We start from the raw sequence: 14,283 nt of genomic DNA on the forward strand, positions 1-14,283 counted from the left end.
AAGAATCAAACGTGAAGTGACCAGGAACCCATTATTCTCCAGTGCTGTCATATTCCAGAACTGCAGCCTACCTGGAGTGCCCAGAAGTACAAGGTGTTCAGTGCTCAGAACATGGCCAAGATAAGGAAGCCTAAAACCTGACCACCACTGAACAAGACACAGAAGATGAAACATCAAAACTGGGCCAAGAAATATCTGAAGACGATTTTTCAAAGGTTTAATGGACTTATGAGATGAGAGTGACTCTTGACAAACCAGATGGATGGGCCCGTGGCTGGATCAGTAACAGTCACAGAGCTCCACTTCGACTCACAAGCCATCATGGCTGAGGTGAGGTATTGCTTGGGCTGGTATTATAAAAAATTAGCTAGTTGAACCTTTTCATTTTGAAGATGGAACAAAAATCAACTCCCAAACCTACTGCTAGTTTTTAGAAGACACTTTCATCAAGCAGCGGTACAGGAGAAAGTCTGCATCTTTTAAGAAAACCATGATTTTTATGCAGGAAAATGCTCCATCGCATGAAGTACTCCACTGCATGGCTAGCCAGTAAAGGCCTTAAAGATGAAAGAATAATGACATGGCCCCCTTCCTCATGTGACCTAAACCCTATTGAGTACTTGTGGGCCCTTCTTAAACGGCAGATTTACGGTGAAGGAAAACAGTACACCTCTCTGAACAGTGCCTGGGAGGCTGTGGTTGCTGCTGCATAAAAATAAGTTGATCGTCAACAGATTTAAAAACTGACAGACTCCATGGATGTTATTGAAAAGAAGGGTGGCTATATTGGTCACTGATTTTTTTTAATTTGGAAATGTCAGAAATGTTTATTTCTAAATTTTGAGTTGTGCGGTTATTATTCTCAGTTTTAGGCCCCATACATACAAACGTGCTTTTGCGGCCGCAATTCCCCCAAAAATCCATGGGTGGATTGTGGTCCCATTCATTCCTATGGGGCCATGCACACGACTGTGGTTTTCATGGTCCGTGCATGACCCGGGAGCCTGGACCACAGAAAGAACGGGCATGCCGTATTACGGCCGTGTTCTGCGGTCCAGGCTCATTGAAAATAATGGCTGCGGCCATGTGCATGGCCCGCGATTTGCGGTCGGCTAGCGGCTGACAGTCCGCTGCCAGCCGACCCGAAAATCACGGCCGTGCACATGGCTACGGTCGTGTGCACGAGGCCTAACAGATAGAAAAAAAAAAACAGGTGAGATGAGAAAATTTTCCTTTTTCATTTAGTTACATAATAATTCCGCACACTAATAGTTGCCCAATAATTATGCACACTTAGATATTCTCCTAAGAAAGCCAAAACCTCACGTTTATATTCCTAAAAATTCAGGTTTGTGGTTTATTAACATTTTGGATTGACCGACAGCACTGCAATGGTTGAATAATAAAATGAATCCTCAAAAATACAACTTGCCTAATAATTGTGCACACAGTGTATATATAAATTCATAAAATGCATGTGGTACCACTAAATTAGGCCAGAACTAATGTAACTAAATGAGGCAAAATTATGCAGCTATTATGGAATTGTACAACTAATAATTAAGGTTAAAATCAATATTTTACAGGGAAACGGCTATAGCCCCACCCCAATCGATTTGAGCAATGTTGTCCTTTCCAGAGAACTCCAGGTTAGTACTTCTCATCATATATAATTGTTTTATTCAAAGACTTTGTAAACCATTGCTATCTTTTCTTTTAGGCCTCATGCACACGGCCGTGCCCGTAATCACGGTCCACGATTACGGACACGGCCTGCCGCTGGCAGCCGCGGACAGCTATCCACATTTTAGACTTATGCTCCCGTATAAAGTATGGGAGCACGGTCCGTAAAAAGCAAAAGATCGGGCATGTCCTAACTTTTGCGGAGGCTTTCTACGGCCCGGACACCATCCCGCAAATATACGGGAAGATGTCCATGGTCAATAGAAATGAATGGGACCGTAATTGCGGACTGCAATTACAGTCCGCAATTACGGACTAAATCTATGGTTGTGTGCATGGGGCCTTAATGCATGTATTTTTTTTATTTAAAAAAAAATTCTAAAAGATTTTTATTAAAAATGTTGTTTCAATTTGCTCTGAGCACAGCCTTCAGTCAGATAAATTGACATATTCGGGTTAAAGTGCAAAGATGCATCTTCTATGCAAAGTGGACGCATAGAAGCTGCATTTCACAAACAAAGCAACATTTTTTAATAAAGATGTATTAGAAAAATATTTTTTCATGCAAAAATACATACATTAATTAAAAATAAAAGGAAAGGTTTATATAGTCTCAGAATAACAAATTGTTGCTTTTCTGAGCACGTTTACTTTCATCGGCTTGGACTTTGTGCACAGTATTTTACTTAATAAGGCCCGATTTTTGACTTGGAAAAAATGCTGTTGGACTTCTGGCACACTGTAACTCAGAAGATTATTAGCCAAAAATTCTTTAGGCTTTTCGTTCTCTGAGATTTGCAATACGGGCATTTCTGTTACATGTTCTAGCCCAATCATGCAGCAAATCACAGCAAAAAGTTTTCCTTTAAATGTTAAGTGAGAAAAAGAAAGTCATAAAGAAATAATATAATAAATCAATATTTGTCTTCTTCAAGACTCTTCTGCTCCTGCAGTCTTACTATGTTGTGGCCCCCAAGTGTATGTAGCTGTCTAGTTTGAATAATCAAACAGTGTTTTGAGTTCTTTTTTTCACCTCCGATGTCTAATCCCATTACTGTATATCTTAAAATCAGCATGGTTTATAGCAATGGGGAATACAGAACCAAAAAGCTAGCATATGTATAGCTGTAATTGATCGCTACTTCTAGAAAAATGTGGGCACATTCAGGGCATTTGTCCCCCAATATTCCAAACTACAACAAAATTTTACTTCATCTGCTGAATTTACCTCGATTTATCTATGCTGAGCATCTATTCCATGAGTACCTTTAGTACACAGATAAAAATCAACCATCATATCTGAACTGTATCAGCAATTACATTATTCTATGGGGTAAGGGATTATGGAAAAAGTTATTCAGATAAGGGACCACTGAGATTCCCTAACCCGAAATGTGATTGTGATCATATCTAAGAGTTACAGGTCGACTGTGAACAGAACTTTTGGGCTCCACGATCACCCTTCCTGCACTTATGCTGTGCATTTCATTGTTCCCAAGACAATGGGAGAAGAGGTATCACTGGCTGGTATGAGGCTAGCGTTTAGTAGTCTTATGATAATAGAACTGCCTGAAACATGGGAAGTGCTGTCATGGAAGCATTACCCTCAGGAGCCTGTAACTTCCACCGGTGCAACCACTTATAATTCGGCTCAGGAATAGATATGAGCTATTTATTTTGTCTGGTCAGTCCAAAGAATACAATGGGAGTTTCAATACTCCTATATTTTTTGTTAAAGAGGCTCTGTCACCACATTATAAGTGCCCTATCTCCTATATAGGGAGACCGGCGCTGTAATGTTTGTGACTGTAATGCTTTTTATTTCGAAAAACGATCTATTTTAAGCCACTTCATGAGCGATTTTTAGCTTTATGCTAATGATTTTCTTAATGCCCAAGTGGGCGTGTTTTTACTTTACACCAAGTGGGCGTTGTACAGAGGCGTGTATGACACTGACCAATCAGCGTCATACACTTCTCTCCATTCATTTACACTGCACTAGCGATATAGTTATATTGTTATGTGCAACTACATACACGAATACTAACATTACTGTAGTGTCCTGATAATGAATATACATCACTACCAGCCTGGACGTGATGTTTATTCAGAATCCTGACATGTCTGTAGTGTCTCTGTGAGATTCCAGCAAAGCAAGCGTAATGTCGCGAGACTACAATGTAACCTGTCATTTCAAACGAGATTACGCTTGCCTTGCTGGAATCCCACAGAAAAGATTCAGAAGTGTCAGGATTCTGAATAAACATCACATCCAGGCTGGTAGTGATGTATATTCATTATCAGGACACTACAGTAATGTTAGTATTTGTGTATGTAGCTGCACATAGTGATATAGCTATATCGCTATCTGCAGTGTAAATGAATGGAGAGAAGTGCATGACGCTGATTGGTCAGTGTCATACACTCCTCTGTACAACGCCCACTTGGTCTAAAGTAAAAACACGCCCACTTGGGCATTAAGAAAATCATTAGCATAAAGCTAAAAATCGCTCATAAAGTGGCTTAAAATAGATCGTTTTTCTAAATAAAAAGCATTACTGTCACCTACATTATAGCACCGATCTTATATAGGAGATAGGGCACATATAATGTGGTGACAGAGCCTCTTTGATATACAAAAAAGGAATTAAAAACCCGGACAGTTTTTTTCAATGCTTCCTAAATTCAGAAATGGTAAAACTCAAATCAGGTGAATTTTTTTACTTATCTCTAACTGGGAATTAAATATTCCAATTTTTTTTTTTCCAATTCAAAATTTTTTATTGGTTTTAATACAAACATTTATCAAAACATTCAGAGAAAATGTGTCCGCATAATAAAAGAACATTACAAATAGGGCACAGCTCAAACAGAAAATAGACATCACATCCTATGAAGAGCACACAGTATGCCAGCCTTCTGAGTAGTCATAACTGGAAGGAACATTGCTTAAAAGTAAGGAAAAAGAATCATACAATAATTAATCGACTTCCTACACATCCCAAAATGCACTGGCCACAACATGTGAGCACAAACACAAGAAGCAATGACCCCCAAAGTAGACACCAGAAAGAAAGAAATGGTGACAAGAATAGGAGACACACAAAGGCAAGGGAAAGACAGGGAGAGTTTATGGGGAACCTGGACTCCAATTCCTAAATATTCCAATTTTGAACCCCTTAACGCAGAATGACTTACATGTACATTATTTTAATCACTCGGGCCCAGAAGCTATGCCTGTGCTAAGCCTGGCTATGAATAACAGTCAGGCTCCCGCTGCAATAGCCGTTTAACCTGTTAAATGCCGTGGTCAATAGTGACCCTCTGTCACCCATCAGAGGAATGTGACTGTGGACTGCCGATGGGTTGCCTTGACAGCCAGGGGCCTAACAAAGGCCTCTAGGCTTGCCATGACTTTATGCCTAATAGGCCTTTCCAAAGACACAGTTTTACATTGACAAGCAGCTTTGGTATAATAAGTATATCAAAGCAATATATCAGCAATAAAATTCTCACTTTGTGAAGTTTCCTAGTGCAACTAAAAAAATGATTCATGTATGTATATACAGTGGATATAAGAATTCTACACACCCCCATTAAAATGCCAGGTTTTTGTCATGTTACAAAATCAGTCCAAAATTTATAATTTCAGAACTTTTTCCACCTTTAATGTCACCTATAATCTGCATCATTGTATTGAAATACAAACTCAAATCTTTAAGGCCTGGGTTTTTTGCAGGAGAAAAATCTGCCTCAAAATTCCGTTTGTAATTTTGAGGCAGATTTTCCTCTGCCTGCATGCAGTTTTTCGCAGCATTTGTGGCCATTGAGCACCGCGGGCATAAAACGCAGCGAAATACACTTTCTCTGCCTCCATTGATGTCAATGGGAGGTCAGAGGCGTAAACGCCCGAAGATAGGGCATGAAATCAATGGGAGGCATTTTCGGCCGTTTTTTGGGCGTTGTTTTCCAACTGGCCGTGTTTTTACTTCTTTACCAACTGGGCGTTGTAAAGAGAAGTGTATGACACTGACCAATCAGCGTCATACACTTCTCTCCATTCATTTTTAGCAGTACTCGCAGCATAACGTGATCTCGCGAAATCACACTGTGCTGTCACATACTCCCACATTAACTTTACCGAAGTGTCTTGAGAGTGAATAGACATTGTTTTCAGCCAGGTTGCGATGTCTATTCACACTCCCGACACTTTGGTAAAGTTTCTTGGGGACTTACGCACACAGCACGGCGGGATCTCGCGAGATCACTCTGTGCTGTCATTCACAGAAACTTGATCTAAGTGTTGGGAGTGTGAATAGACATCGCGTCCTGGCTGAAAGCGATATCTATTAACTCTCAAGATACTTCGGTAAAGTTAATGGGGGGGTATATGACAGCACAGCGTGATCTCGCAAGTACTGCTAAAGATGAATGGAGAGAAGAAACTAATTAGCATAAATCTAAAATTGTGCATAACTTGCTCAAAATTGATAGTTTTTCAAAATAAAAAAAAACACTGTTGTTATCTACATTACAGCGCCGATCAGATTATGTAGGAGATAGCGCATTATAATCTGGTGACAGAGCCTCTTTATGCTCAAAATAGGCCTGGTCGTTAAGGAGTTAAAGATTAAAAAAAAAAAAAAAAACAGAACAAAAAGGGGCTTTGATATAGATTTGCTGGTTTATCTCTTTTAAATCATGATTAATGGATATTTTACTTGTACAGGGGATGGTAGAAGTGATGGCAGAAAACTACCACAACATTTGGGCTAAAAAGAAGAAGATGGAGTTGGAAACTAAAGGTAAGCGATTGGAGAAAAAAAAATTATGTTTTGTAAGTCAGTACTCACTTATATAAATAAGATAAGGTCTTTTTGGTTGTAATATACTGAAATTGTTACAACTAAAGTAGTTGTTTTATTAATACTTAGTACTGGTTAAGTTGATATGCATAATTGCATGCTAACAGAGTCTTTTCCTGAAGGTGGAGGCAGCCACCCCCTGTTGGTGCCTTACGACACATTAACGGCGAAAGAGAAAGCTCGGGATCGCGAGAAAGCTCAAGAATTGTTCAAATTCTTGCAAGTAAATGGTTATGCTATATCCAGGTAAAGGTTTTTCACAGATAAGACCTGTGTATATGTATGTATAATCCCTAAAAGGGTACCTTGACATTAAATTGATAGTAGTCCCATCAGCTGTAATCTGTAAGGAAATGTTTCAATAAGTGTTAAATTCCCCTGCAGCAACTCTACCGGGGACATGAAGCATTATACACTGCGTATTCAAATCAATGGCTTGTCTGTGTAATGCAGGACAGATCCTCCAAAGCGATCAAAGAAACACACTTTGTAGCTGTGGCCAAATAGATGAAAATCCTGAACAAAGGACCCTACTCTATTAACTCAAGTTTCCCGAATGGTATATATGAAAATAGGTTTTCTAAATTAGACAAACCCTTTAATATAGCTATCTTAATACCCTCCATCCATCCATGTTAAACAGTGGGATACAGCGGGGGTAGGTTAGGAGCGCCGTGCCTCCTTCGTTTCCATATTCACTATAAATGCAACATGTAAAATTTGATAAATGCTGTAAGTTCAAGCAAATTCAGAAACTTGGTAGGCCGAACAGATGCTTGGAGAAGATTTACATGCGGCCTACTGCAGGGGAGCTGGAGCATCAGTAAACTAAACAACTATCTAATTGATAGGTGGAACATTGTTAAAAAGGAAAACCTAGAGGAAGGCGGTGGGAAGAAAGGTTTGGTGTGTGAGGGGGTAGAGGTACAGGAGAATTCATTCAGTTGCTCAGTAATGCTACAAATGGCAGCAGGATTGGGACAACTTTTTGAAAAATAAACATTGGTCATAAGCAATAGATGCAACAATGTAGTCTGTAAAGTAACCATAGAAGCTAAAAGGGTAAAGTGACGTCACAGATAAACTAAGAAGGAGGATATGTGCATTTGAGTGGACATTGCTTTACCTTTACGGCTGCTTTGAAGAAAAGCTTCATTATTGATAATCATTGGCCATATAGTTAGCAATTCTAAAAATAAGCATGTTTGTAATATACTGTATTTTCATTGCCTTTTTTTTTGCTATTTTCATTTGTTCCGTTCACATTTACGCTGAAGTATAGAAACAATTTCCTGTTGCTTGATCTATTATGAAACCTTATAATTATTATTATTATTAATAATAATAAAAACTCTTATTAAGTTTCTTTCTTTAGTATTTAGGCTACACTGTGCTTTGCTGCTGTAAATAGGCTGTGAATTTCCTTGGCTCATTAACACCTTAATACCCCCTGTAGTTCTGCTCACAAATGCCTCATATACAATTTAGTTATTCGTATGTTAATCAGACTGTTTGGATGTTTCTGTTTATGAACATCAAGTATTAATGTGTTCATAAGGCAAGCTGTGCGGAGTATTTACACAACCCATAAAGAGAGTAAAAATAAAGCCAACCTGCATGGCAACTAATTCCACACAGCAGTAGATTATTATTTTTTTTTTTACTCTGCACAGAAGCGAAGGAAGGGTATTTGGTTAATGACAGGATATTGTAGATTGTACATGTGCAGTTAATAAAAGGTAGATTTTCACTATAAGGAGTATCTAGAGGAAACAAATAATTTATCAATATTATGTTATTCCTTTTATCGAATACAGTGTTCAGCAGGGTTGCAGACAATTTCAGATTTCCAGCGGTTGTCCAGCAGACAGATTGTAAACATAGCTAGAGTAAAAGACAGAAAAAAGACCAGTGCCAGGCGCACATAGTGCATCAACTGTGAACAATGGGAAAAACCAGATGCAGGAGTAAGAGGTTCTGCTCGCCTGATGGTGTTGCGCTGGGAGCACAACACTCTGTAATGCGAGTCTGAAGATGCAAGGACTGCTGCTGATGATCTGTCACGGAGGCCAGGACTGGCTCCGTCTATAGAAGTATTTGTGAAAAAGAAAAAAATTCGATTTTTCAAGGGATCAGCGCTGTTTATGAACAACTGTATTGCCTGTTATCGGAAATAAACGCATCTCATCTTTTAACACTCTGGCTCATACCATTTATTCCTGAGTTTCTTTTTTAACACCTACATTCATAGTCTTCTGCGAATATCGCAAATTTGAACCCTTCTCGACAGCGCTGATCCCTGTCAGCTGATACGAGCTCTTCAATTAAAAAAGTTGTACAGGATTAAAAACATATGGCTGCTTCTTTATAAAACAGCACCAGAGCTGTACACAGGTTGGGTGGGGTATTGGAGCTCAACACCACTGACTTCAATGGAGCAGAGCTGCAATAGCAGATACATTTCATTGAGATGTGTGGTGCTGCTTCTGGACAAAAGCAGTCATATTTTTCTAACCCTGCACAAACCATTTAATATTAAAAGCTGAAGCGCACATATTTGTTAGTTTAATGGATGTATAAGGGTTTATTCACATGGTGCAGAATGATGTGTCAAAGAACTGCACCATTCGCACACCTTGGTTAGTCTACGTTTTCTTGTTAATCATCGAGGGACACAGCAACATGGGTATATGCTCCTTCCACTACGAGGCAACACTAGGTAGAAAATAGTCTTGGTTCCACCCAGGCTGGCCATACACTGGCTAATTCCGTTTTTAGCCTAACGTCGTAGGAGGCAGACATGACCAGATACTTAGCTCTGCTGCTGCTATTTTTTATTTTATTTTTTTGTTCTCTTTCCTTCGCTGCAGGTGGGGTTTCAGCCTGTTTGCAGCCTATGTCAACCCCTTGTGGGTGTTGGAAAATCAGACGGACCTTTACTCTGTTTCCCCTCTCCGACAGTTACCTAACTTATATTTTCTGCGAGGTCACTGAGGAGGCTCCGTGCTTGGACCTGAAGAAGTCTGAGGGTAGTATGTTCCCATACCCCTCTATTTCTTCTGCAGTCTGGGGAAGTGCTGTGAGTCTCTTCTTTTGTGAATGTTTTTTTATTGGGAAGTGATTCATCCCATAGGGGTGTTTCTAGGGGTCTATTCTCTACTTACTTCTGGAGCTTTGTTTCTGGTCCTTTTGTGGGACGGGCGCTATTTTTGCTATTTTACTCACAGCAAGCCTACCGCATTTTGCCCACAGTGCTGGCTATCCAGGGTCCCCGATGGCTTCACCCGAGGATGTGACCACTAAAATTGATGATGTCTTTTGCTCAGGCCCTAGAGGTCATTTCCAGAATATTCCAGTTTATGGTTCAGTGTTTGAAATGTTGGCCTTTCCACACTGCGGATGAGCTCAGGAGCCTTCCTTCCTTTTCTTTGGACAATACTTAGTCTACTTCTTACAGTAGATCCCATAAGAGGTGCCGGGCTGCCTTGGACAGGTCTTTTTCCTCATCAAGCTCTTTCCAGGGGGATCCTGTTGTACATAGTCTTCAATGATCATGTTGCCTCTATGTGGATCTGCCTCTTTCCTCATATGTGTCTTTTGACTCAGATTCAGAGTCAGAACAGGAATCGCATTTGTCTGCTGCTATTCAGGCATTAATACGTGCTGTAGGAGACACCTTGCATGTAACAATTGAATTCATCTCCCATTCTCAGGAGGAAGCACTCTTACAGCGCCAGCGGAGCCATAGGCTACATTTCCCATACCATAGAGAATTTGAGAAATTATTAACCAGGGAGGGATCCGGACAGATATCCTTTTTCCAAGCGTGCAGATACTTTGTTTCCTTTTCAGGAAAATTTGGTCTCGTTGTGGTCTGTGACTTAGGCTCTGGATCCACCTATTGCTAAGCTGTCAAAGACCACTACTATTCCTCTCGCTGAGGGGGCTTCGCTCAGCGACCCTCTGGACAAGAGGTTGGATTTTTAATCGAAATCTGTTTTTGTGGCTGCAGGTTTTGCTCTGCGCCTGGCATCCGCCTGGGTGAACATGGCCTACTCCGTGTGGGGGAAGCATCTGCACCGCGGCATCCTAGCGGGAACGCCGTAGCTGGAGTTAACTGAACTTGCTTCTCAGGTTATCCATGCTTCAAAGTTTATTTTCGAGGCCAGCCTTGAGGTTGCCCGTTTCAATGCTTCTGCTTCTGTTAATTCTATTTACATCTGGCGCTCAGTTTGGCTGTGATCTTGGGCAGCGAATAAAGCCGAGTAGCCGAAGCGAGTAGGCCCGGATTGGCATTCCCTTCGTGAGTGGCAGACTTTTTGGTAAACGTTTGGATGAGATGATTTTTGAGGCTACAGGCAGTAAGAGCTCTCTTTTAATTTAGAACAGCCCTTGCCATATGTTGCCTTCTCACCTTTCCCGAAGTTTTTTCATTAAGATCATTTTCTTTCGAACCAGACAGAAGGATGAACCAGACCAACAACTCTAAACGCTGCCCTGGCCCAGGAATGAATACCGTAGTTGTCTACGGTATTGCTTCCGTCAAAACGACGGAACCCTTGCACAACGGAGACAAACGGAAACGATTTGCACCGGACCTGTCCCCATTGAAATCAATGGTGATACAAACGGAAAACTATGGTTTCCGTTTGTTTCAGTCAGGGTTCCGTTCTGACAGGAAGCTCCGACAGAACGCAACCCTGACGCAGATGTGAACGAATCCTAAGGTGATGTTCCAACCTGTTCTGTCTTTTCTACCGAAGGTAGTGTCTGCCTTTTATATTAATGAGGAGTTTGTTCTCCCTTCTGTTTGCCCCTCTCTATTTCATCCGAAGGAATGGGTTTTACATTGTCTTGATTTTGTAAGAGCAGTCCGAATCAATCTGGGAGTGACGGAGTAGTTTCGGGGTCCAATTCTTTTTTTTGTTATTCCTGAAGGGCAATGCAAGGGTTTGGCAGCATCCAAGGTCACTATTGCTTATTGGATCCGGTCTGTGATTTTGAAAATGGGCTAAAGTTCTTTCCAAACCCATTCTATAAGGGTTGTTGGTGTCTCTTGCGCGTCAGCATCAAGCTTCAGTCGCCTAGGTCTGCAAGACTGTTTTACCAAATATATTATTCTGCTGATGCCCATCTGTATTGCATAGTGTTGCAGGAAGCTGTATGTAAATCCTGTCACGTCTGTACTACTAATTTGTTTTTTATGATCCACTGGTATTGCTTTAGGACGTCCCATGGGGCTGTGTTCCCCAAGGATTAACGGGAAAACAAGCTTTTTGTACTCTCCATAAAATCTATGTCTCGTTGAATCCATCGGGGGACACAGATCGTGTCCTCTAATTTGTTGTTGTGTACTCTAGTCCCGGGATCTGTAGTTCTGTTTGGTTTTCTCCTGGAACCGTGGACATGTTTGCGTTTCCTTTTATTCTAATGCTTTTGCACAAACTGAATTAGCCAGTGTCTATGGAAAGGGTATGTATGGTCTGCCTGCGCAGAGCCAAGACTCTCTCCTACCTAGTGTACCCTCCTAGTGGCAGGAGCATATACCCATTATGATGTGTTTCACGATGGATTCAACGAGAAATAGATTTTACGGTGAGTAGAAAAATCTTGGTTTTTTTTACCGTGGTTTTACCATCATTGTAGTTTTCAAAAATAAATAGGGCAAACCATATCAAAACTTTGTTTTTTACTCATCCACCACTCCATTCTGCCCTGTATGAATGCACCCTGAATAAATTATAATTATGCTCTTTGTAACCGAATCATTAAGTAAATTTTTTTTTTTTTAGGGGATTAAAAGATATGGAACTTGATGCATCTTCTATGGAGAAAAGATTTGCATTTAAGTTTTTGAAGAAAGTCCTACATTATGTTGATTCTGCACAGGAATTTATTGCACATTTAGGTAATACATAATGCAATTAGTATATTAGTGCACGTATCGGGTATAATGGTAGCTGCTGAGATACATCAAAACTGTCTAACAGTAAACGGTTCTTGATGCCCATAGCAACCAATCAAAACGCTGTTTCTTTTTTGTTTTGTTTTTTTATTAAAGGGGTTTTCCGCTTTGAACAATCCCTACTTCTTCGAAGGGTCCCTTGACAATAAGCTTATTACAAATTGTCACCCTGCTGGGACTCCCAGCAATCAGATGTACTCTGTGAAGAAACCTGCAGTAAATGTTCTATTTCCCTTATACGCCACCAAAGGGGAAATTAAGTATTACACAGTACCCATTTAAATGAGTGATTTGTCCATTTAATAAAGGACTGGACAGGTCCTCCAGAGTAAAAGACGCTCTTTGTGACTGCTCTTCACCCTAGCCAAGAGAGTAGGGACCTAAACAAGGGAATCCTCTCTATTAACTCTAAGAGGGTATATGAAATTAGGTTTTAAAACTGGATTAACCCCGTAAACTCCTCTGGAAAGCTGCCCTGAGTGATTGCTATGGGCAACAAGGACCGTTTTTCTTTTAGTCAGGTTTGATTAATTAAGCATTGGCTGCATTAATTTATAAGTGGATTTTGTGTGCTTTTTGTTGATTTTTTTTTAAACTTATTAGATAAACACATCATAATATTTGTATCTGGTTTTTTTTAATTAAAAGGGGAGTTAATAGTTTATAACAGTAAATGTTTAATTTATCTTGATGCAGTTTTGCATTTTCTATAAAAAAAACTCAGAGCCCCCATTTAGTTTTCTTGTAGTTAAACTGGAGACAGGAAGCTAATGCATAGGACAAGATGGTACCATAGTTAGGTAATTTTTATTATGGTACTTGGAAGTGGTACAATTTGCCATTGTGGCCCTTGGATCAGAAAAGGTTGTGCACCCCTGCTCTAGAGGTAGTAGATGTCCCCTTGTTATGTTTAAGCAGGTGATATTGTCTACCTCTATAACCTACCCATAGCCCTCTAATAAAAAAATTAGTTTATAAATGTCCTCTCTCCTACCTAATCGGCGCTGTAATTTAGATGACAACAGTGGTTTGTATTTTGAAAAACGATCATTTTTGAGTAGGTTATGAACAATTTTAGATTTATGCTAATTAGTTCTTGATGACCAACCGGGCGTTTTTTAACTTTTTACCAAGTGAGCGTTGTAAAGAGAAGTGTATGACGCTGACCAATCAGCATCATACACTTCTCTTCATTCGTACCCAGCTTGTTTCACTGCACAGCGTGATCTCGCGAGATCACGCTGTGACGGGACTTCCTCCCACAGGTCTCTCACCGGAAAGATCGAAGAGTCAACAGACATCGCCTCCAGCCGTGCCAGGATGTTTATCCGAATCTGCAGAATAAAGTTAACATGTTGTTTTAATTGCACAGTGAATTCCGTAAAAATGGCGCGCAAAAAAACATGGAGGAATCGCTGTTTTTTTCATTTTCTACCCCACAAATAATTTTTTCCCGTTTCCTAGTACATTATACGGCAAAATAAATGGTGCTACGAAAAACTACAACTCGTCCTGCAAAAATCAAACCCTCATAGTACTATATCGACGTAAAAATAAAGACGTTATGGCTTCTGGAATGTGGGGAGGAGAAAATGGAAATCTGAAAGTTGTTTACGACGGGAAGGGGTTAAAGGTTATTTATCATTAGCTTCAATGGTAAAATAAATAAAAAACAGTGTTACAAAAGCTACCTAACATACAGGTTATTTTGTCTGTATTTGTATTTAATCTGTCCTTTTGATGGATCTTGATATTATAAAGTCTCACTGT

General features: G+C 40.1%; 1 protein-coding gene across 4 annotated transcripts in view; it reads left to right on the top strand.

Annotated features, from left to right (window-relative positions):
- The window catches only part of RYR3 (ryanodine receptor 3), a 658,838-nt gene that overhangs the window by 447,353 nt on the left and 197,202 nt on the right, over positions 1-14,283 (top strand). For all 4 annotated transcript variants that reach the window (XM_075844915.1, XM_075844916.1, XM_075844917.1 and 1 more), the window contains 4 exons: positions 1,587-1,649; positions 6,413-6,488; positions 6,671-6,794; positions 12,341-12,456. In XM_075844915.1, the coding sequence (XP_075701030.1) occupies positions 1,587-1,649; positions 6,413-6,488; positions 6,671-6,794; positions 12,341-12,456 (379 nt within the window). The remainder of the gene's footprint in view (positions 1-1,586; positions 1,650-6,412; positions 6,489-6,670; positions 6,795-12,340; positions 12,457-14,283) is intronic.

The sequence above is a fragment of the Rhinoderma darwinii genome, chromosome 12 (assembly GCF_050947455.1).
Source record: "Rhinoderma darwinii isolate aRhiDar2 chromosome 12, aRhiDar2.hap1, whole genome shotgun sequence".
NCBI classification, from domain to species: Eukaryota; Metazoa; Chordata; class Amphibia; order Anura; family Rhinodermatidae; genus Rhinoderma; species Rhinoderma darwinii.